At 41.4% G+C, this 22867-nt stretch overlaps 1 protein-coding gene and 1 non-coding gene across 5 annotated transcripts; one reads left to right on the top strand and one right to left on the bottom strand.

Annotated features, from left to right (window-relative positions):
- Positions 1-657: 657 nt before the first annotated feature.
- On the bottom strand, positions 658-16993 carry LOC112898026 (protein ENHANCED DOWNY MILDEW 2-like). Of its 4 annotated transcripts, none has more exons than XM_025966440.1 (20): positions 16867-16993; positions 16068-16515; positions 15878-15974; positions 15207-15254; positions 14936-15120; positions 13011-13107; positions 12823-12918; positions 11786-12033; positions 11609-11692; positions 11046-11456; positions 10044-10188; positions 9861-9962; positions 9186-9278; positions 8121-8162; positions 7739-7852; positions 4123-4194; positions 2497-2615; positions 2341-2404; positions 2121-2270; positions 658-2039 (listed from the first exon to the last, which is right to left on the bottom strand). In XM_025966440.1, exons 2-20 carry the CDS (start codon positions 16478-16480, stop codon positions 834-836), a joined length of 3786 nt encoding a protein of 1261 aa, XP_025822225.1. In that variant the 5' UTR covers positions 16481-16515; positions 16867-16993; the 3' UTR covers positions 658-833. The 4 variants fall into 4 exon arrangements, with proteins under 4 accessions (XP_025822225.1, XP_025822227.1, XP_025822226.1 ...); XM_025966442.1 differs by having other exon boundaries at positions 16773-16900; XM_025966441.1 differs by lacking the exon at positions 16867-16993 and adding an exon at positions 16579-16854.
- Positions 16994-20022: 3029 nt separating this feature from the next.
- Positions 20023-20158, top strand: LOC112898642. Its single transcript, XR_003229903.1, has one exon. It is a non-coding gene; the product is annotated as a small nucleolar RNA Z247 (small nucleolar RNA).
- Positions 20159-22867: the final 2709 nt, after the last annotated feature.

Genomic DNA, 22867 nt, shown 5'->3' with positions numbered 1-22867 from the left:
CATTAACAGGAGCAGGAACATTCAGATCTGTTCCTTACAACATGGGGTTATGTATGAATTATGATCCTACGTTAACTGTATTCGATCGGCATGCCAAAAATATCCGTTAAAATCGGCATAGGATTGTAAATTTATTTGGTACCTATTTTAGACAGAATCGAACCTAGGTAGTTATATTATCCGTTGAATTAGCCTCTGTTAAACAGTGCATAGGATTGTAAATTTATTTGGTACCTATTTTAGACAGAATCGAACCTAGGTAGTTATATTATCCGTTGAATTAGCCTCTGTTAAACAGTTAATAGGATTGTAAATTTATTTGGTACCTTTTTTAGACAGAATCGAACCTAGGTAGTTTTATACAATCTTGCTTCAGCAACTTTTGACTCCACCAAGATTGACAGAAACTGACTCGATATGATTCAAACTTTCAACCGGAGCACACGTCCAAATCCCATTTTAGACACTACAAAAAACGAACTGACAACTTCGACAGGAATGTGATGTGAAAGCATCAACGCATTCTTGAGTAGTTACTGCAGGACTTCAATGGGCATGTTTCAACTTGAACGCGTCAAAAATAGCCCATGCACCTGCTCACGACAAAACTACAGTAGGAGGAAAAAAAAACATGTACAATCAGCAACTCAATAGATGAAGCTAAAGATTATAACGAAGCGCAAAATGGAACCACTAACCAACTTCACCATTTATATACATAGTAACCTTTTAATTTTAACATCCTAGGGGTTCTCTTTCATCTTCACGCTATATTACATACAAACCACAAATGCTGGTTAGAGCATCCAACGGAAATTTCAAAAGTTCAGTCGCTAGCCATGCCAGTCACTGAAAGATCCGGGATGTGGGTATGGATACTGCTGCCGAGAGGTGAGGTTGATAGAATCTGGTGTCATATCGCTTCTATTGACAGGAACACTGTACAGACCTGTTGTATAGTTTGTTTCATGATGAAGGCGGGGGGTATACATGTCCATCATGGACCTCCCTGTTGAACCCAAAGACAAAACTCCATGCGAGGAAGTTAAAGTTGACTGTGTGTCTGCAGATCCAGGGTATCCACTTGTCTGTGTATTCTGTCGTCCGTACATTCTTATTTGTGCTCGAATATCAGTGGCAGGAGGGTTCATGGGTGCCTGGGGGTGATCATTCCCTGTGTGTCCACCGTACATTCTTATCTGTGCTCGAATATCAGTGGCAGTTACCTCTGATAGGGTATGATTGTCCCTGATACGTCCATCGTACATTCTTGCATCCTCCATACCTACACCAGCAACAGCATTCCTTTGAGCAAAGCCAGTATTCTCCATGCTGTAATCCATTGGACAGTTTTCTAAGTTCTGGTTCCTGTAAAAGCTGCCACCAGTTCCACCAGATGCTGGACATAAATAACTATTTGGACCACCACCATCATAAACCCCATTCAGTTCTTTGAGATAAGGACTGCGCGTCCTCAAGCCAGCACCAATATTATCAGCAGAAATGGCAAGGTGCTTTTCTACAGATGCAACTCCATATTCAGCAACATCTCTAATGTAGTCCTCATAGGGTACCCTCTCAAGGGGAGATGTGCTGGGCTCCTGGGCAGGATTACTGAAATAATTGTCCTGATGTGCCATTCCCTGAGAGGGATATTCACTACAAATTGGAGAATCACTCCTTGATTTGTACTGAGAATTCCTAGAGTCAGAGGGTGAGATACTCATGTTTGAATCTGGTTTCATAGCATCTTCTGTTCTCTCCGATTCCGTTATCCTTCTGGAGGTATGTGAGGCTATTTCTTCTCTTCTATCACTGTAATGGACTTTGTAGCCAGAATGAGCATCTCTCCCTTCATGATGAACACCATTTTGATTTGCTTGACATGCATCATTTTTTCTCGAAGCAAACTTTTTTTCCTCACGTGCAACTTCTACATGCTTTTCTGGAGGGAGTCCATTTACTTGTTCTTGTCTCTCAACAACGAAGTTTGTGTCCTCACCAATGTAGGTTTCACTCCTAGTCCCATATCTGCCATTCTGCTCATAAGGAAATTCACAGTTATTGTATGTAGGGATATCATCAAAAAGACAATCCACTCCTTTGGTGTGGGAAACAACCTTCAATGTGGAGTGACCATGCTCCTCAGCTATTCTCCTGTGCTTCTGTGTCCAATCGGGACGGCTCCACAAATAGAGTGGGGGTGGGGATACATTCCATTGGTCCATTTGTTTGTCAGTCACATCCAACGAACCGGGTAAATAGAATGACTGAAACACATAAATATGTCAACTAAAACATGAAGCAAGAGAGTGGTTGTTTTATTGGTCTAGTTCATACCTTCCCAGAAAGACTTCCAGCATCCTCCCACACCAAATCATAAGGCTGCCGCTTTTGATCCAACCTGATAATGTCAAGGATACAGGTGATAATAAAGGGGAAATAAGTGACAGTATAAATATGTCTTGCACTATTTTTCAAGAAATATTTCTATACCTTTCAGTTTCCTTAGGAACAATTAGTATAATGAGCTTTGGCTTGAAAGTCAGTGCCTTGTTAATGAATTTGTTTGCAAGGATTGCTTTTAATCCGAAAGGAGGATTAAGGCCGATGATCTGCAGAATATAAGTTTCATGACAACTTGTTGAATCTGTCAAATATACATTTCTTGGAAGTAAATAATTGTTTCTTAAACAAATCAGCTGCTATATATGTCTATATGTCTATATGTCCCAAAAGGATAATACAGTAGGCATCCCCCGATGGTCCACATAAGTATCAAAATATGTAAGCCTCTTTTAAACATATTCTAAAGCCCACACAGTCTGAACACGTTTAACGCCATCATTTTTGCAGTGTCATCCAGATCTCGCTGTTCTATCAAAATACTTTATATTCACACATCTAGAATCAAGAGAACATGATAAACTGAAGCATTACAAAAGATATACGCATTGATCCTGTGCTGCTAGTTCTCTACTCGTACAGCCTATCTGTGGATAATAATTACATTACCAATCAGTTACTGTTGCCAATGTTAAACAAATAGTTCAGGTGGTGACTTTGCCCCCCTGATGGTGAGGTAATCGGCATATGTAAGCAATGTGCTACTATGCGCAACTAGGAGGTCCAAGATTGTTCAAATCTTGTGCTTTTAACATGCCATCTGGAGGGCACTCAGCTACCTAAGCAGTACCTTGCACTGCTTACCTAGCTAGGTGCTAGGTGCTAGGCAGAAGCTGGTCACCCACATAGCATCTTCTTTTTCTCTCAGATACACAGGAGAACACAGCGTCTTTTAAAACACAGACTCTGATGTGAGCACATGTGTAATGCAAAGGACTGTTGTTGGCAATAGTGAAATATCGAATGAGCCAAGATGTCCAGGGTGAGAAAGAAACAATATAAACTTCGATTGCTATGCTTGTGATAAATGAACAGAAGTTCTACTCAAAATGTCATAAGTATGTGAACCTGTTATGAAAATGGTGTTGGTTTACAAAATTTTCCCTGAAAATGCCAGTAAAAATTACATTGAAAATACAAGCTAGTGGAATGGATAAATTAGCAAAAAGAAAAGAAAAGGTAACAAACTAAAAGAGTAAAAGTCAAATAAAACAGTACGAAATTATTTTGCCCAAGGGTCAGTAACAATGCATATTTTATGACTAAAACACAAAAGTTTACAAAGAATTGGCAACAATGAAAAAAACAGGCAAATTTGAGAGCAATCAAATTATAGACTTTGGTTAGGCATCCATTAATCTACAATAAGCATAAACTCCATCCAGCATGGGAGGTGGTAAGTTGGATGGCCTGACTGCCAGTGTATGTACACTCATCCCGGACATAAACCATCTTCATTTTATTGAGCTTAAAAGATTCAAATTCTGAGATCTAAACAACTTTGTCCAGGGCAAACAGCTTATTATCACCATCAGAAATCAAAAAGAGGTGTCACATTTTTCTATTGTTATTAGCAAGTGCACCTGAATAATGTAGTAATGTTGTCATATTAGGACTTAGCAGTCATGGTCGGTTAGAATCATAATTCTGAGCAACATTGCAAATAATCAAAATTGGAATTCTCAATAGCTTTAATTGCAGAGAAAAGATCCATACTAGTTTAGATCCATGTGGCAGTTCCTTTGGACGCACAGTCATCCAATCCCTCTTTTCGAAACAGAAAGAATTCTGCAAAATGCAGCTTGCTATGTCAGACCCCATGTAGAGAATGTATTCAATTATAAATGCGAGACACAATTGCTTTGAGTAAGCATGCAAAATGAATCTTGAAAGGGGATAATAAGAAAAGTCAAGTAATGGCACTTCTCACAAGTGACACAATAAGTTCCAGGATGTCATGGGTCATGATGCACTGCATCAATCATTGCTGGAACAATGCAACTCAGTTGAAATGAACCTACTAAAACTATACCTTCTATGGACATAGATTATATACTTATACAACAACAACAACAACAACTTAGCCTTTTGTCCCAAGCAAGTTGGGGTAGGCTAGAGATGAAACCCACAGAAAACAAGAATAAGAAACACAAAAGTACACAAGCCAAAGGAAGGGTTAGGGGTTAAACAAAAAGTAACAAAGGTCACGGTTCAGGTACATTAATTGCTAATCTCCAAGCGCTCCTATCCATAGCTAATTCCTTAGCGATATTCCACTCCTTAAGGTCTCTCTTAACCGTCTCGTCCCAAGTTAGTCTAGGTCTACCTCTACCTCTCTTTACATTATCGCCCCGCTTTAGAACTCCATTACGCACCGGCGCCTCGGGAGGCCTCCGTTGTACATGTCCAAACCATCTCAACCGATGTTGAATCAACTTCTCATCGATAGGTGCCACCCCGACCCTATCTCGAATCTCTTCGTTCCGGATTCTATCCCTTCTTGTATGCCCGCAGAACCAACGCAGCATACGCATCTCTGCTACACTCAGTTGCTGGACATGTCGCCTTTTTGTAGGCCAACATTCAGCACCGTATAGCATCGCTGGGCGAATCGCCGTCCCATAGAACTTACCTTTTAGCCTCTGTGGCACCTTCTTGTCACAGAGGACGCCCGAAGCCTGCCGCCACTTCAACCACCCGGCTGAAATTCTATGTCTAACATCTTCATCAATGTCTCCATCTTTCTGAAGTATTGATCCTAGATACCGGAAAGTATCCTTCTTGGCCACCACTTGACCTTCGAGGCTAACGTCCCCATCCTCATGCCTAGTCGGGCTAAAGTCGCACATCATATACTCGGTCTTGGTCCTACTCAGTCTGAACCCCCTCGACTCTAACGTGTGTCTCCACAGCTCTAACTTCATATTAACCCCTACCCTACTCTCATCAACTAGCACCACATCATCAGCAAAGAGCATACACCAAGGGATATCACCCTGTATGTCCCTTGTGACCTCATCCATCACCAAAGCAAATAGATAAGGGCTCAATGCTGACCCCTGATGTAGTCCTATTTTAATTGGAAAGTCACTGGTATCGCCATCACATGTTCGAACACAAGTCATCGCATCCTTGTACATATCCTTGATGAGGGTAATATACTTAGTTGGAACTTTGTGTTTTTCCAAGGCCCACCACATGACGTCTCTCGGTACTTTATCATACGCCTTCTCTAGGTCAATAAAGACTATGTGTAAGTCCTTCTTCTCCTCTCTATATCTCTCCATCAACTGTCGTACTAAGAAAATCGCCTCCATGGTCGACCTCCCAGGCATGAACCCAAACTGGTTTTGGGTCACCCTTGTCAATCCTCTTAGGCGATGCTCGATAACCCTCTCCCAAAGTTTCATCGTATGGCTCATCAGCTTAATCCCCCGGTAGTTAGTACAACTTTGAACATCTCCCTTATTCTTGAAGATCGGTACTAATATACTTCTCCTCAATTCCTCCGGCATCTTGTTTGACTGGAAAATTAGGTTAAAAAGCTTAGTTAACCATACTACCGCCCTCTCGCCCAGGCATCTCCACACCTCAATGGGGATGCCATCGGGACCCATCGCTTTACCTCCCTTCATCCTCTTCAAAGCCTCCCCGATCTCTGCCTCCTGAATCCTCCTCACAAAGCGTCTGTTGGTATCATCAAATGAGTCGTCCAACTCGAAGGTAGGACCCTCATTTTCCCCATTAAACAACTTGTCGAAGTATTCTCGCCATCTGTCCTTGATCTCCTCATCCTTCACCAGAAGTCGACCTGTCCCATCCTTGATGCATTTGATTTGGTTTATGTCCCTTGTCTTCCTCTCGCGGGTCCTAGCTATCCTATAAATGTCCTTCTCTCCTTCCTTCGTACCTAGCCGTTGATACAGGTCATCAAAAGCCTGACCTTTCGCTACACTTACAGCTCGCTTTGCAGACCTTTTCGCTAATCTATATCCCTCGATGTTGGTTGCGCTCTTGTCGAGGTGAAGGCGTTTGAAACACTCCTTCTTCTCCTTAATAGCCCTTTGCACCTCGTCATTCCACCACCAAGTCTCTTTCACTTCCTGCTTGCCCCCCCTACTCACACCAAACACTTCTGAGGCCACCTTCCGAACACATGTCGCCATCTTTAGCCACATATCATCTACATCTGCTCCTTCTTCCCAAGGCCCCTCGCCTAGCATCCTCTCCTTAAACGTCTGAGCCTCTTCCCCTCTAAGCTTCCACCACTTCGTTCTCGCAATCTTGGCACGTTTGTCCCGGTGGGCACGTACCAGAAAACGAAAATCCGCCACCACAAGCTTGTGTTGGGGGACAACACACTCCCCAGGTATCACCTTACAATCTAAGCAGGCACGTCTATCCTCTCTCCTAGCAAGGATAAAATCGATTTGGCTCGAGTATTGTCCACTATGGAAGGTCACTAGATGGGACTCCCTCTTTCTAAAGAGGGTATTCGCTAACAGCAGGTCGTAGGCCAACGCAAAATTCAAAACATCCTCCCCCCCCTCGTTCCTACTACCATACCCGAAACCCCCGTGTACTCGCTCATATACTACCTTATAGATTATATACTTATGGAGTAAAAAATATTGAATAGAATGACCATGTTAATTTGAATATCTGTAATAACAATGAGAAAAAAATTTAACAAATACAAAAGCAAAATTCAGTAGTTAGGTTAGAAAATAAATCGAAACAGAACTTGATCCAGCCTAGCCTTAAATACACCGCCTGGCACCTAAAATAGAGTTATTCTATAGTCTAAACAACCAAGCAACATTAGAGCACAAGTCTCACTCAGTTCAATCAATTGCATTTTCTGACATAACAAAATTGCAGACTAAAATCATCTTCCAATTTAAGAAGAATATATTTTACTACTGGATTTGACTCATTTTTGGACCAACAATACACTGTTGACTTTGCGAACCTTATCAGCTTTTTTTTAGTAGGAAGACCAACAACATATGAAAAGTTAACGCAAGAAGAAAATTGCTACTGGACCATTATTTTCTGAACCTACTACTGAGGCACCCCTTGATAGCAATAGAGACAGTAGGAAGGATAGATTGCATGAAAATAGTAGTACTGAATTGGGGGGCGAATATATAGGGGTACAAGACTTGGGGGCCAAAGATGCCTCCCCAAGATATTTCCTATACTACCAAATATACTTTAACACCCCTGACTGGCTCTTGTAGTGTAATTACAAAATATATAAACGAGTTTTCAAAGGGTTATTCAGTCAAGCATGATCTTATAAAAGGGACTACAGTTTACCGATTTTTACCTTTGGTCGAATAATATCATAATTCTTGAAGTTGCATTTTTTGCCAACTTTATCAAGCTTTTCTTTCATAAACTGACTGAAGTCATTGAGACCACAAGAGAAATCCACAATCTGCTAAAAAAGATGCCAGAGTACTGAATTAATAACAACAACAGGAGCATTTATCTGATTATGTCCCAAGCAAGTTTCTCAGTTGACTGAACAAATGAAACAAAAGATGACTATTCTGTCACAATAGTTGTAAGCGTTTAAGTATAAATAAATTGAGACCCTGCAAGTTTTACACTACTTCACATCTCTGATTTACAGACTACCAACTTTGATTGATTCACAAAATGTCAATGCAAGCATGTGAGCCTTTGGGGTTGCAAGGTGAACGAACCGTGTCGCCAGGTTGAACATACCACTGAAGTTTATCAACAACCTGCGACAAGAAAGACCGATTGTGGAGTATGAAACAGATCAAAACAAAAGAACATTAAGAAAGCCTAAAATGAAAATACTGAAGGAACAAATTATTATGTTTGTTTATATGATAACTTAAAAGAGATTTCTTTAAGCTATAGTTTCAGGAAAGATGTTACCATTGTTAAATCAAACCTAGATGATGTTACACCTACGAACCCACTGGAGCCCAAATAGTTGAATGCACCAGGCAGCAGTTACTAAACATGCATAGATGCATTTGCATGAGATGTCCAAATGGAATTTGCATAAATATTAAATAAACAGACAAAAATTCAAACTTTCAACAGAAATGCAATGCTCACAAAAACATGTATACTCAATTAATTTCTTTGAAATGGATGTGTCGAACAAGCTTAAATGTACATGCGAGAAGTAGTGAAGTACTTGTATTTGTATTGAATACAACAACAACAACAACAACAACTTAGCCTTTTGTCCCAAGCAAGTTGGGGTAGGCTAGAGATGAAACCCACCGAAAACAAGAATAAGAAACACAAAAAGGGCACAAGCCAAAGGAAAAGTTAGGGGTTAAACAAAGTAACAAAGGTCACGGTTCAGGTACGTTAATTGCTAATCTCCAAACGCTCCTATCCATAACTAATTCCTTAGCGATATTCCACTCCTTAAGATCTCTCTTAACCGTCTCGTCCCAAGTTAGTCTAGGTCTACCTCTACCTCTCTTTACATTATCGCACCGCTTTAAAACTCCACTACGCACCGGCGCCTCGGGAGGCCTCCGTTGTATTTGTATTGAATGCACACATTTAATCACAAATCATTCATATTGAATGCCATTTGTGAACTTTTCTTTTGTGGTCAACCATTCGATTGGTCACCACCATACAGTCATCCCATGTTAGCAGACCTCAAGGTAGGGAGAGGGCGAGGAGGGCAAGACCCATGGTTACAATAGCCAGTTAGCCACCTCAAAGCATTACAACTTATTGCAATGCTTTGAATAGTGGATATATAAATGTACCTCATTGAGCTTCTCCTTCTTTGTGAAATGCCGACCAAATGAAGTGTAGCGCATGCCATGAATGAATGGTGCAAGGTACACTCTGAGCTTATTCTGGTAACAGAATGGTATTGTATTAGAATAGTTTATCAGTACAACAAGTAGCTACAGTTACAATAAGTTGTAACTAATGAGACTTCCACTGGCCAGGTACTACTAAATCTACAGATATATACCCACTGATTACAGGTTTACGATGTTCTTATCACAAAATAGTTGTTAAAGAATTGTGCATCATTTCATATGACCAGTCTATTTTATTATTTCTACATATCCAATCCAATCAGAGATCAAAATAAGTTCAGCCACATGATTTATAAGGAACTGGCATCTTGCAGCCGGATGATAGTGGTTTGTGAGCAGGGGAGTAACCACTAGAAATATTTGGTGCAACATAAATGCCACAATAACTAAATGTTTGCTTGATTAAACCCATAAAGAAAATGGAGAACATCCTTATGCTGTGCAACTCAAAATGGTTTAACAGAACCTATTGCTGGTTTGCTCTGCCATAGGTTGATTCATTGAATGGTGCAAATGCATTGTTTTTTTAACAAAAGTGGCTGATTTAGAAAGGGGAACAGGCTACAAATGACCATTATCAAATGATACATGGAAGTGCTAGTATCTACATACATTCCACCTTGTTAACTGCCTCAAGACTTCAGCTTCACATACTGCTTTAGCATCATCAATGGTACCCCCATGTTCCAGTTTCTGCAAAGCATCTTGTACCGCCTACAAAAGTCATAGATTCCATACATGAAGAATCGACCAACATTGGATATACTGGTTTTCACAGCTTGAATTTTGGGGTACCTGAATAGAACGCTCAAGCTTGCCCCATGCAATGATTTTGTCAATCTGCCGGCTGGAGGATGTATAAGTTGAAGGAATGGCACACTGTCGAGAGATATCATCCAATGTCAAGGAACAAACCTCCTTTTCTACCAAAGCTAGCACCCTATGATATAATAGAAAAATACCATCATTCATAACTGGCAACAAGAATCTTCATCTTTGCCATAGTTTTTATCCATATTATACCTCAATTCAGAATGATCCTCAACATGTTACATCCCAAACATTTTGTATTGAATAATCTACCGCAAAATTCTCTTCATTCTCATAATTCCAAATAGTACAGCAACAGATTCAGAGATCATAAAGGTAAAAGCTTTCTTATATTTTAATACGTAAGAGTAAGGAGAATTAACAGGTTTTCACTTTATAAAAAAATAGCATTTTCCCACTTTATTTCATGAATATACCCTTGTATCTGGGTGGTCCTAGATTAAAGGTGTTAATGAGCTAATCCAAACAAGTGGCACATTGCGAAAAAATAAAAGCACACTGCAATCAGCAATACTTGGGAACCATAAAAGAAAGATAGAAATATGCCAAAAAAAACAAACACAGATGCCTTCTCATTAGTTTCCATCAAATAGTGATTACATAGTAACCTGAGCAATACAGGCTCATCCTGAAACAAACTGAAAGGGTTAATACTATTATGTTCCGTCAGGACGGGGCCTGGGTCGAAACATCGTACTCTGGAGCCGCTGAATTGTACATGCTGTTAAGGCGAGGCGGCCTAGACATAAATAGCCTATTGGATCAAATTCAGTCTGGACAAAACCAAAGGCTCTTTTGCTGATAGTCAGAAGGAAAGGAGGCTTGAATTGTTGGATTATGAACTGGCTAAAGGAGTTTTTGCTAGCTAGAAATCTAAGCAACATGTGCTCTTGCAAAACAAAAGAATATTTTCTAGTGCCTTGCTATAATAGTTTCTTTTTATAGGAAATAGTGGACCCAAGTTACCTCTTCTCAGTATCAGCATCAATAACAGGAAATGAGCTCTGGGGTGTTTTCTCTGTTGCCAGTGAAGACAAACTCTCCAACTCTTGCTCCTCTCCCTTCACATGTTGTTTTAGACTACTTACATGAGCAGCACGCTTGACTGCAGGTTCTTCAGGATTTATCATTCCTTTGAGTTTTTTAGCTTTTTTCTTCTCAGATTTAAAACCAGGTCGTTCAAATGAACCCTTCATACCAACCCTTCTAGAAGATTTCTGCATAGGGTCATTAACATACAAGTCATTGGAAACCCTCCTTTTCTTCTCGGCTAGTTCCTTAACTTTCTTCTTGACCGAATTCACTGGCTTTGAAATACAAGGAAATTTTAGATGATCTCTGGATGGTGTTCCAATATCAATGTCCATATCATGGTTCCTGTAGCAGTAAATTATATGTAGGGTTTTATAAGCAATTGTGGCAGGAATTTGGCGAGAAGTTGAAGACAGAAATAATGTTAGTTATGATCAATTATGACAGAAATTTTCATGTGCATTGGGACAGACAATTTGACAAGGATGTTTACATACAGGCAGTAGATCAGAATTCTCTTTGAAAGTTCCCAAGCTCGTGTTATGATGCCCTCCGCATCAATGTCTTCAAATGAAATTTCCCTATGAAACAATTTCAACATTCAGATGGATAAAATGATCTCATGTTTCAGTTAAGAATAAATTGGTCCAGGAAATAAACAATACAAATTACACCTTGGCAAACATTTTCTGTGGTAAGATCTTGGGCAACGTCTGCAAACAGCAAATTGCAGCGGCTCTTGAGTTCTGTCCTCTAGGCCTTTACATTCAAAGCACCAATGCACAGGGCATGTGAATGAAATCCCAGCCACAATATTTTTCTCCAATTCCAAGGCTTCATTCCTGTTGTTAGGATGAAGTAGTTGCGCAACACACTTGGGGTGGTAAAAGTGCCCACATGTTGCGTTGTTGCAAAGAAACACCTAAAGAATAATGGAAGTGTCAGAAGCTTTAAAAAGAAATTTGAGTCAAGAAGATACACAGAATAAAGGATTTGTGAGGAAAAATATTGGCATCTCTTCAGCTTGCACATTCATCTACACGCTAGAAGAGTTCCAGGAAGCGACACTTTAGCATGTGAAACTTCTAAAATTTCAAGTAGCATGTGAAACTTCTAAAATTTGGACTCTGAATATTAGCACTATGAACAGCAAGGAGCCACAGCCCATGCGATATCAACTCAGCCTGAGCAGTAACGGGATACAGCCATCTCTGCTTCTTAGGCTTCAAAGCAACAAGAAAGGAACCAAGGAAAACATTTGGTCGAAACAGGTCAACAGATTGGGAGAAGATAGATTACATCACATCACAATATGCCTAAAACTGCAGCAAACTAGAGCAAGGAACGAACAGATGGCAATATGCTTCCATTCAGATAGTGAAGGAGTTCAAGAAGATTAGTGAATAGCAGTAGATGCGACAACGAACTGACTTATGGATGTGAACATGTAACTAAACGACATAGGCAATAACCATACTAAAGGGGATGGAAACGCTCAAAATAGGTGCTCAGTTGGCACTGATTGATGACAGTAAACCTTTAACAATGCAGTACTTTTATAAAAGATTGAACAAGCTCATTATATTCCTGCTTCTACGATGACAACTAACCATTTTGCTTCCAAAAGATGACTAAATGTATGCACTGTTTCAGCAAGGCTTAAATAATTGTAGTGCACTTATAATCCCTTTTGTTTCATTATGCCATATACCTTCGCATTTGTTCCATCTGAAGCCTCCAACTCTCCACAAACAAAACACTGATGCTGCTTATACTCACAATTCTTGCACAGGAAATTTTTTATAGCCTACAAACAATTACAAATGAGTATCTGAAAAATGGGTGGGGGGCCCAGCAATGGAATCTGAGTACTCTTTATCAGCCAAAGTTCTAAATTACCTTAACTTCTGCCTTTGTGTACCCCAATGTTGCACAGTAAGAATCTTCACCATCTCCTAATTTTGCATGAAACGATCTCATGCATGAACCTTCACAGCTATAACAAGTAAAAATGTGTTGCAATTAGAATATTGGAAAAGTATGGAAAGTATTGCATGGTTTATCACTCAGGAAAGTGAATTTGCATGTAACTGGTGAAATACATAGAAATAATAATTCATGTTTTGCATATGAAAAAAACACCCTTTGTACCACCGGAAGAATACCATATATAACATTTTATATGCACACATAATTTAGATTTAGCTTTTTCGATTCCTAAGATTTAGCTTTTTTAATTCCATTGTCATGTCAATCAAATATCATAAAAGCTTGATCAAATGAACTACAGTCAACCGACAGTGCAGTGCAAGATAGAGTTGAAATTTTGTAGCTAGTGGTGAGGTATCCAGTGTGGCAGGAGCTACATGTATGGAGTCCTCACATGGACTGGTTCCATAAGATATCAAGTTGTTTTGTTTAGTATGGTAACTTTGTCAGTCATGGGTTCATGCTTGAGATGTTGCATGAGTCCACATGCTAGATGTGAGCAGGATAGGATGGGTCTGGCTTAGATAAGCATATGTGCATTTCTGTTTTTGGTAGCTATTTTTAACTATCTGTGGCATATATGTTGCAAATGTACTTTCGGTGGGTTGGGGTTGTACTTGGTCACTTCCTCTTCTTAATGAAACAACACACAGCTCGCATTCTATATAACGTGAGAAAAAAGATTGGGAGAAAAAAAGGAGACAGGGCTAAGCAATCACAGCATAAAGCAAACTTGTGTTCTCTTGTCCTCGTGTTTATGTGAACAGCCAAAAGTTGGCATCAGAGTCAATCAAGATGCAGAAGATGATGCTATCCGGAGGATAGTGCTATGTCCAGGAGCGGCAACACCAGCAGCATGCCATCATCATATTAGCGGGTGAGAGGCTACGACATCGACAACACTGGTGCCGAGATGCTAGGCAAGCAAGGTAGAAGCGGTGCCCGCAAAGGCTGGCATGGGATCATCGAAGGTACCGTAAGAGGAGGCAAGCTGGGTGGAGCTATAGTACTAGTGAATCAAGTAAAAGGAAACCTTGGCAATCCAGCTGTACAAGATGTCTACAATATGTCTGGCAACCTGATTGTGCTCAATGATGCCACGGGTACACGCAGACAGCAGCATCACATCATGGCCATGAATGCGTACTATGATACTATGATGTTATGGTACGCATGTTAGTTCGAGACAGTACTTGTGTTAGAAGATAGGGCAAAAGTACATGTGGGTGCATGCATGTATCAAGTAGGGTGTGTGTGAGTTCTTGCAGGTCAGCTCCAGTGAGTTTTTTTTTTTCCAAACATGCAGGAGAGCTGCGTATCAATATATTAAGAAGAAAAAAGGGGAAGAGACCAGTGTTACAGAATTGAGGGCCTGTAACACGCCCATTACACAGAAACAACTACTCTCCTATGAGTCTACAACACCATCAAGATGTAGAAGATAATTGGAGCTGAGGTGAAGATGAAAGGTTGCTGGTAACCGTGTCTCGGCAGTGGGAAGACATTAATGAATCCTCTTTGTGGCAAAAACAGATGCATGAGTTCAGCATGATGCAATGGTGACCTTGTGTTGCAAACCATAGATGTCCTAATGTCCTGGTTCATGTGTGAGTTGAGTAGGTTGCAGATGTGTTTGGCTACAAGTGCTAGAGTACTTGAAGATAACAAGATAATGGGCGTGAGTGACGGAAATAATTTTAATCCTAGCATGTAGGAGGTGCCGTTCAGGTACAGATGGAATCTTGTGCATGTAGATAGTAGGAAGGTATCTAAACATCCACACAGTTCTCTCTTTAGAGAATATAAATACTTCTACTAAAATAGAAAGTGCTTACCATAAGAGCTCCCCTCCATTATCACAGATTGCACAAACTGAATCAAACAAGTCTCCATCATCTTCATCCTCTTCATCATCATCATCGTTACTAGACTCTTGCTTATTGTCATCTTCAACCACCTCCTCTCTTTCCTTATCATCAGCAATGAATGGTTGTTTAATGTCCAGATCATTTGAACCAGCCTAAATGAAATTAAAAAAAAAGAAACAAAGGTTAGATGCATGATCTCGATACTTAGAACTATCAATATGGACATAATCTGGGTTACCTCGTCGATCTTTTCCATAGATTCCTCTTTAATGAATAGTTGCAAAGTCTGTCAAAGTTCATCAAAATTTTAAGTTGTCATATTGTAAGCAGTAGGAATCAAAAATAAGTAATTATACCGCTAGTGAAGACAATACACGATGTTAAGATTATAACTTGGTAAATGTTGCAATCAACACATGCTCCTTTTAGAAAATCAAATATTTAATCTTTGATAATTATAAACAAAGGTTAAGATCATGTCTTAAGCTGATATTATTCCTTTTCATATAACAACTGAATTATCAATCCACAAAAATAAAGTTAGCTTTCTAGTATCACAATTGTAACCTAAAACAGATTTGTGAGTAAGTGGAGGGAGGGAGGGAGGTGATAAAATACAACAGCATGCCTAATGAGTGCAAAGTGGCGGTGATAGCGATATTAAGACAAGACCTTCATGATAGTAAAGAAAGGTGAAAACAAATCCAACGGCATGCCTCGGACCCACAAAATCAAATCCATACTATTCAAGATGACAGTACTTTGCATAAGTACCAGAATTTTCCTTTATACACATGCACAAGAATTTACCAGTAAACATTAAGGACTACAAGAACTGAAAGCTGAATACAAGCCCACTAAACCGAACTAGAAGTCTACAATATAACAAGAAAAAGAAGAACTACATACCTGTGATTTCGCTATAGCAGGGTCTCTCTCAAAAAACAGTTTTATTAGCCTTACATGATTCCTAACGTCATCCTCCGAGGGCTTAACATCATATTTACTGTGACACACAAAAAGGAACACCCTCAGAATCTTAATCGGCTTCACAATCACCATGAGAATAAAGAAAAAGAAAAGATGTAGTAGCACGTACTCAAAAGCTCGGCGGAGGTGACCCCACATATTCTCCTCAGAGACCGTGGGGCTCCTCCGAACAAAGTGAAGCATCTCCACAGTGATCAGCACGGAGCGGACAGTCTCCTCGTAGCTCGGCCTCGGCTTCAGCAGCGCAATCCAGCTGCCCTCCGTGCAGAGCACAGTGATCACGGGCGAGTCGCCGTCGAGGCCGAGCTTCCACGCCACCACCTGCTTGTAGACATTCTGGAGGCCGCCGTCGGCCAGGCCGCGCAGGTACACGTCCTTCTTGAAGGAGGGGACCTCCTCAGCGGCGTCGAACTGGAACGGCAGCACGTCGAAGGAGACGGGCGCGTCGTCATCGTCGACGAAGTAGTAGCTCTGCACCGCCCTCAGCCGTGGCTCCCCGTCGTCGTCGTCCGAGGACATCATGGCGCCGCCGTGGCCGCGTCCGTGGACTCCCCAATCTGGAAATTGGAAACATCAGGGGCGCAAGCACGAGGTGATACATTACATAGTAGATCTCGAACCGCGATTCGCGAGGAATTCCCCCGAATAGAAGGGGAATTCGGCAGGAGCAGCCCGCCGAGCGGAGTGCGGCGGAATCACAGTCACCAAAAGCAATCGGCGAAATCCGCAAGAAACGAGCAACTATCAGAGGGCCAGGATTTCACGGAACGAGAAACCGAAGTTTATCCGCCCCAAAATACGCAGCGAAACCCACCAAAAATCCCCAGGTAAGGAGGAGGTGCGAGGACAGCACGCCGAGTAGGGGATCGAGTTTAATCCGAGGCCGAAATCGCAGGGATCGAACGCACCCTCGAGAGGCCGGGGCGGAGAGTTTCCTGCCGTGGCTCGCGCGCCGCCGTCGCAGTCGCGGGGCAGGGGGTGACTGGTGAGGTCTTGAGGAGGGCAGGCGGCACGAGACAGAAGCGGGGCGTCGGCCTCAGGCGGCGCCTTTTGACGTGGAGACAGTACGCCGCGCGCGTGTCGCCTGCCGTGCGGGCCCTTGACGTGCCCGGGTTTCCTCTTCTGCGAGGAAGGCCGGGGAGGACGTGTCTGCGGGGCCCACCCATCCCGCGCCGGCCCAAAAAAATGACAAAACTTTCTCACGGATAGGGAAAACCTTGCGCACAAATTCACGAGGCAAACCATACAGAATCATTTGATGCTTATATATCGATGGGCCTTTCGCATTCAAGTGACTTGAAGGGTTCGATATGGAGTTGCAGACGAATGATTGTGCGAGTAGGGAAAAAACATACTTCTAGGCGGTAAATAAATATCAATTAATCCACAAGATCCTCCACTCAAACTCTTTTGATATATCCAACTGATTTAGAAGATCTTTGAAATCAAAACTTTCTAATACGTTCAATGAACTCGTAGATTTTCTAAAATAAAGACTTAGATCCAATTAAAATCAATTTCAGCATTTATTTCTTCTTCTTCTTTTGTCTCCATCTGGTTGCATTTGCTCAACCAACGGTTAGACTGCTTCCACACCAATTATTCAAGGGTGGTCATGTTAGTCAACCAAACTAGAGCCAACATGGTGTTCTTAATTTTCATTTGAACCTTTGATTTTGCATAATAACTATGCTAGTATGCCATACTCCCACATGCTAGTGGGCAGGACCATGATTATACAAGTCCTTGCACCAATAAGCACCTCCCTAAAATAATTCCTTTTTTACAATTTGTTCTTGTACTCACGAGTCACGAGAAGGACCTCCGATGATGGGCGTTATCATTCGATATGTCGGAAGCTTTGGAGGTTGACCTGCTTGAGTGCTTTTTGCTTCTGCCTTCGGGGCTGGTGGCAATTCTTCCTATACTTGAGTTTGAATTGGGGCAAAACTTGCTGCTTAAGAAGGTGTTCTTGCTACATACTGAGCTTGATATATGGAGTATGTCACATTGGAGCATATACTTGTAGGTAAACCCTGCCATGGGTAAGTATGAACCTGTGAGGGTGGATGCATGAACCGAGTTCAAGTTCATGTTGTCGCGGACAGCAGGTAGTGTGGTTTATCAACTTTATTTTTTCTGCTTTCTTTTATTTGGCTTCCATTCATTTTAAGGTTTTCTTATACTTTGGCAATAATATATACCATGATCTAAGTATTCACCATGCAAATGACAAAATCATTTCCTAGGTTGCTGTGCATTATAATGCTCCGATGCTCTGCTGGTCTGGGGGGCCTTTCCGGTCTCTTCCCCTACCTCTTTGTGACCTTCCACCTCTTTGAGAGAATTGGCTCTTACTTAATTGTTGGCCTTGATCATCAACCTGCTGATAAGAATTCGGAGCTTGGAGTGGCTGCTTCTAACTTGGCGAGGGTTGTACTGGAAAGATATATTGCTGAGGATTGGATTGAACTTGATTGTTGTGAAAAGAGATTTGCCTTGGTTGATACCAGGTATTTTGCTTTTGGTTGTACGGGTTCAATGATTGACTGAGGTGATTTCTTTGTTCAATTGTTCTTCAGTTATCCCCATCTAATTTTGAGCATTTCTCTATTTCAGATTATAATTCATACAAGGTAGATGGGCTCTCTTGCATTAGATGGGATGCGCATTGCCCCGGGCTCAAACCATTGACACAAGCGTTGATTGCTACCTCATCCATGACATCATGAGTTTGTGCATTCAGTTGCACAAACCTTCAGAAATAACTGTATAATGGTTCCTTATCCTTGTGAACGCAGTTGAAGAGGTAGGAGGAAGATGGTGTTGATATTTTGTGAAAACTATAAAACTTCTAGATAAGCTTTGCCTTTAGATTCTTCCAAGACTGCAGATGTAATAACGAATACCAACTTAGCACTCCACCCTCACAGGCTATTATGAAGTTCCAAAACTGTTTCATCTCCTTGGCCGAAGCTAGTGCTGGTTCATAACTCATGACAAATTGCATTGGGTCGATCTGGACTGTTATATTTTGGCAACTTCACTAGCATATAGGTTGATGGCCAAGCAATGACTCCAGCTTCTAACAAAGTAGAACTTCGATCAAACATCATAGTATGAAAGATATGTGTGAAAGAGCCAGACTAAAAAGAACCTCCGTCATGGATGAACCGGAAATAGGTGGGTACTTCAGTATCGAAACTTGACGATGTCAAATAAGGTATATGGTCATATTGTTTTTGGTATCTACCCAATTCTTCTAATTTAGCTTGCAACGAAGCTAATTTCTTTTTGGCTTGGACTTGCTACCGTGCCTGCAGAGCTACCCCATGTCACAATTGCACTATTTTTCTCTTTTCTTCTTTGCAACCTTTTGAGTTCTTTATGTAGAAATACATTATGTATAGGAGTAGAACTCTGTGATTAGACTTGTAAACGTTCAGGACTAAAGTTCTAGTCGGACCTGGTAGGATAGAATCCTTCCTTGACTTGTAGTGTTTTGTTCAGCACTATATAATGAAATCTATGGCTCCTAGAGGGGTAAGCCAATCCGCAATATCTTTCATGGTATCAAGAGCCTCCTTCTCTACGAACATCTTGTCACGAATAGCGGTGTTTTCTCTCTCTCTCTCAGTGTCTACATGGCCTCGATGAGTTCTTCAACAACTTCAATCTCCTTCCACATCCCAGTGCGAGCGACTTACTCGGGAAAACTTCCTGGTGTGGCGAGCCTAGGTTTTGCTGGCCGTGCGAGGCACACGGCTCCTTGGCATATTGGATGGTTCTTCGGTGCAACCTCCGGTGACCATCCCTGTTGAAAAACAAGATAAATCTGTCGAAGAGGTTGAAAATCCAGCCTATGTGACTTGCATTTCTCAAGACCAGCAGGTCCTCTCGTACCTTCTATCTTCCATGACCAAGAAAATATTGGTCTAAGTCTCATCCTTCGAACATGCCGCTGAGGTCTGGATGGCAGTCACAGAGATGTTTGCCTCTCAGTCCAAATCAAAAGTCTTGCAGCTTTGAAGAGTCTTGCTGACGAGATGGGGGCTGCGGGCAAGAAATTTGATGATGGTGATCTCATCTCCTATATCCTTAATGGATTGGATTCGGATTATAATCCGTTTGTGTCTTCTATGGCAGTAAAAGACACTCTGACATTAAGCGACTTATATGCTTAGCTACTTGCTTATGAAGCTCGGCTTCTTCAACACCACAACGATGGAGGGTGCTATTACTCTTCTGCTAATGCTGCTACTCAGGGCCGTGGTCGTGGTGCTGTCGTGGACGTGCTGGTGGTCGTGGCTTCTCTGGTGACTGCAATGGTGGTCGTGGTGTGCTTTCTGGTCATGGCCATTCAGATCAAGTCCCTGCTAGTCGTAGCTATTCTGCTCAAGATGAAGTACCTGTTTGTTAGCTATGTGAGCGCACTGGTCATACAATCCATGACTGCTGGTACAGATTCAATAAAAAATATATTCCTCCACGTGATGGTGGAGCTAGATCATTCCCACCCGGACAACAGAAGTCAGCCTCAGTTGCTACTCCCTCTTATGAAATTGATACAAATTGGTATATGGACTCGGGTTGGACGGATCATATCACCAGTGAACTTGAGAAGATACACATGAGAAGTACATGGGACAAGATCAGATCCATACTGCAAGTGGCAAACGTATGAGTATTAGTCATATTGGTAGCACAATTATTCATACCACCAATAGAAATTTTTCTTGCAACCGATACTCTTCTTGTTCCTGATGCTAAGAAGAACCTTGTTTCTGTCCATAAATTTACCACCAGGAATCATGTTTACCTTGAGTTTCACCAACATTCTTTTGTGCTAAGGATTTGGACATGAAGGATCTTCTTCTCATCGGTAGATGTCGAGACGGTCTCTACCCCATACCGAAGTTTAACTCTTCTCAAGTTCATCATGTGACTAAACCTTCTGTCTCTAGATGCCATCATCGTTTAGGGCATCCCTCCTCTAGTATTGTTGATCGGGTGCTCAAGGATAATAAGCTTTCAATTAGTCGTGAGTTCAGTAGTGATATTTGTGATGCTTGTCAAAAGACCAAGAGTCACCAATTACCTTATCCACGATCTACAAGTGTTTCTTCTATTCCTTTAGAATTGATTTTTTTCGATGTTTGGGGTCCTGCACCAAAGTCTGTTGGATGATATCAATATTATGTAAGCTTTATTGATGATTTCAGTAAGTTTACATGGATTTATCTTCTCAAACATAAATCTGATGTGTACCAAGTTTTTCTTGACCTTCAACAATATGTTGAAAGAATCTTTAATCGGAAAATTCTTACCATGCAAACTGATTGGGGTGGTGAATACCAAAAATTTAAAAAAATTCCGTAAAATTGGTATTGTTCATCATGTTTCTTGTCCGCTTGCGCACCAACAAAAATGGCTTCGCTGAATGGAAACATCATCATATTGTTGAAGTTGGCCTTTCTCTTTTAGCTCAAGCATCAATGCCTTTAAAATTTTGGGATGAAGCTTTTCTCACTGCCACATACCTAATTAATCGTACTCCAAGTCGTGTTATTGAGTTTAGCACTCCTCTAACTCATCTTTTTCATCAACCACCAAATTATAATTTTCTTCGTATCTTTGGTTGTGCTTGTTGGCCCAGTCTTCATCCCTACAAGGATCGTAAACTTCATTCCGATCCAAGCAATGTGCTTTTCTTGGCTATAGTTCCCTTCATAAGGGATACAAGTGCTTGGATATTTCTACGGGCTGTGTTTATATTTCTAGGGATGTTGTCTTTGATGAGAATATCTTCCTCTTTTCCACACTTCATCCTAATGCCGGTGCTCGTCTTTGATCAGAAATTCTCTTGTTACCCTCTAATCTTTTGAATTCTTTTGGGGATATCGATAATAGGCTTATCATTGGACTAATACTTCTAATGCGCCTTTGCAATCTTGTGATAATAGGCTTATCATTGGACTAATACTTCTAATGCGCCTTTGCAGTCTTGTGATTATCCTGTCTCAGGTATCTCTCCTGGAGGATAGCAGGCTTCCTAGGTTCCTGGTGAAAATTCAGATGTTTTTCCCACAACAAATTCTTCAGGCGCTACTCCTGTTTCTAAGCAGTACGATAAAAATACCACGCGATTTGGTGTCGATTTCTTGCCACGTTCAGTTCTGGCTCGTGTCTCTCCTGAAGCAGATTCAGACGTAACCTTTTGCACTCCAAAACGGTGTCCGACGTTCCCTCCGATGTGGATCCGGCCGCATCCTCTCCCAGTGCTACGCTAACAGGCGCCCCTGTTGAAACTGTGGCTGCTCCTGCGTTGGGTAGCGAACCACCTGGATCTTCTGGCGTTGCTGAGCACTCTACACCAATGGGAACCTCTGAGCAATCTATGTTACCTCCTCCTAGCATGGTGCAGCCTGTGGTCACACGGCCACGCACACGTCTTCAGAATAATATACGGAAGCCAACACTGCTTCCTGATGGGTCTGAGCGCTATGGCTTGGCTTGTGAGGTCAAGGAACCTAGTTCTATGAATGAAGCTCTAGCATCCGATGACTGGAGAGCTGCTATGGATACAGAGTTTGATGCACTCATGAAAAATGAGACATGGCATCTAGTCCCTCAGTCTGGTCAAAATATAATTGATTGTAAGTGGGTATTCAAGGTGAAACAGAAAGCTGATGGTTCAATTGATCACCTTAAAGCATGTTTGGTAGCTAAGGGCTTCAAACAATGGTATGGCTTGGATTATGAAGATATATTTAGTCCGGTTGTCAAAGCGGTGATAATCAGACTTGTCTTATACTTGGCAATGACAAATAATTGGAACATACGGCAACTAGATGTTCAAAACATGTTTTTACATGGTATTCTAGAGGAGGATGCTTTAAGCAACAACCC

This window comes from Panicum hallii, chromosome 6, assembly GCF_002211085.1.
Source record: "Panicum hallii strain FIL2 chromosome 6, PHallii_v3.1, whole genome shotgun sequence".
Classification (NCBI taxonomy): Eukaryota; Viridiplantae; Streptophyta; class Magnoliopsida; order Poales; family Poaceae; genus Panicum; species Panicum hallii.
The sequence above is the reverse complement of the archived record's forward strand: the minus strand, read 5'-3'. Positions and strand labels throughout refer to the sequence as shown.

Bases quoted from the DNA above. Each gene is read 5' to 3' on its own strand.
- LOC112898026 (XM_025966440.1), bottom strand. From the start codon at position 16,480: ATGATGTCCTCGGACGACGACGACGGGGAGCCACGGCTGAGGGCGGTG. The intron at 11,457-11,608 runs GTATGTAAACAT...TTACTGCTACAG, and splicing joins AGAATTCTGATCTACTGCCT to GAACCATGATATGGACATTG. The intron at 4,195-7,738 runs GTAAAAATCGGT...TGCATTTTGCAG, and splicing joins ATGATATTATTCGACCAAAG to AATTCTTTCTGTTTCGAAAA.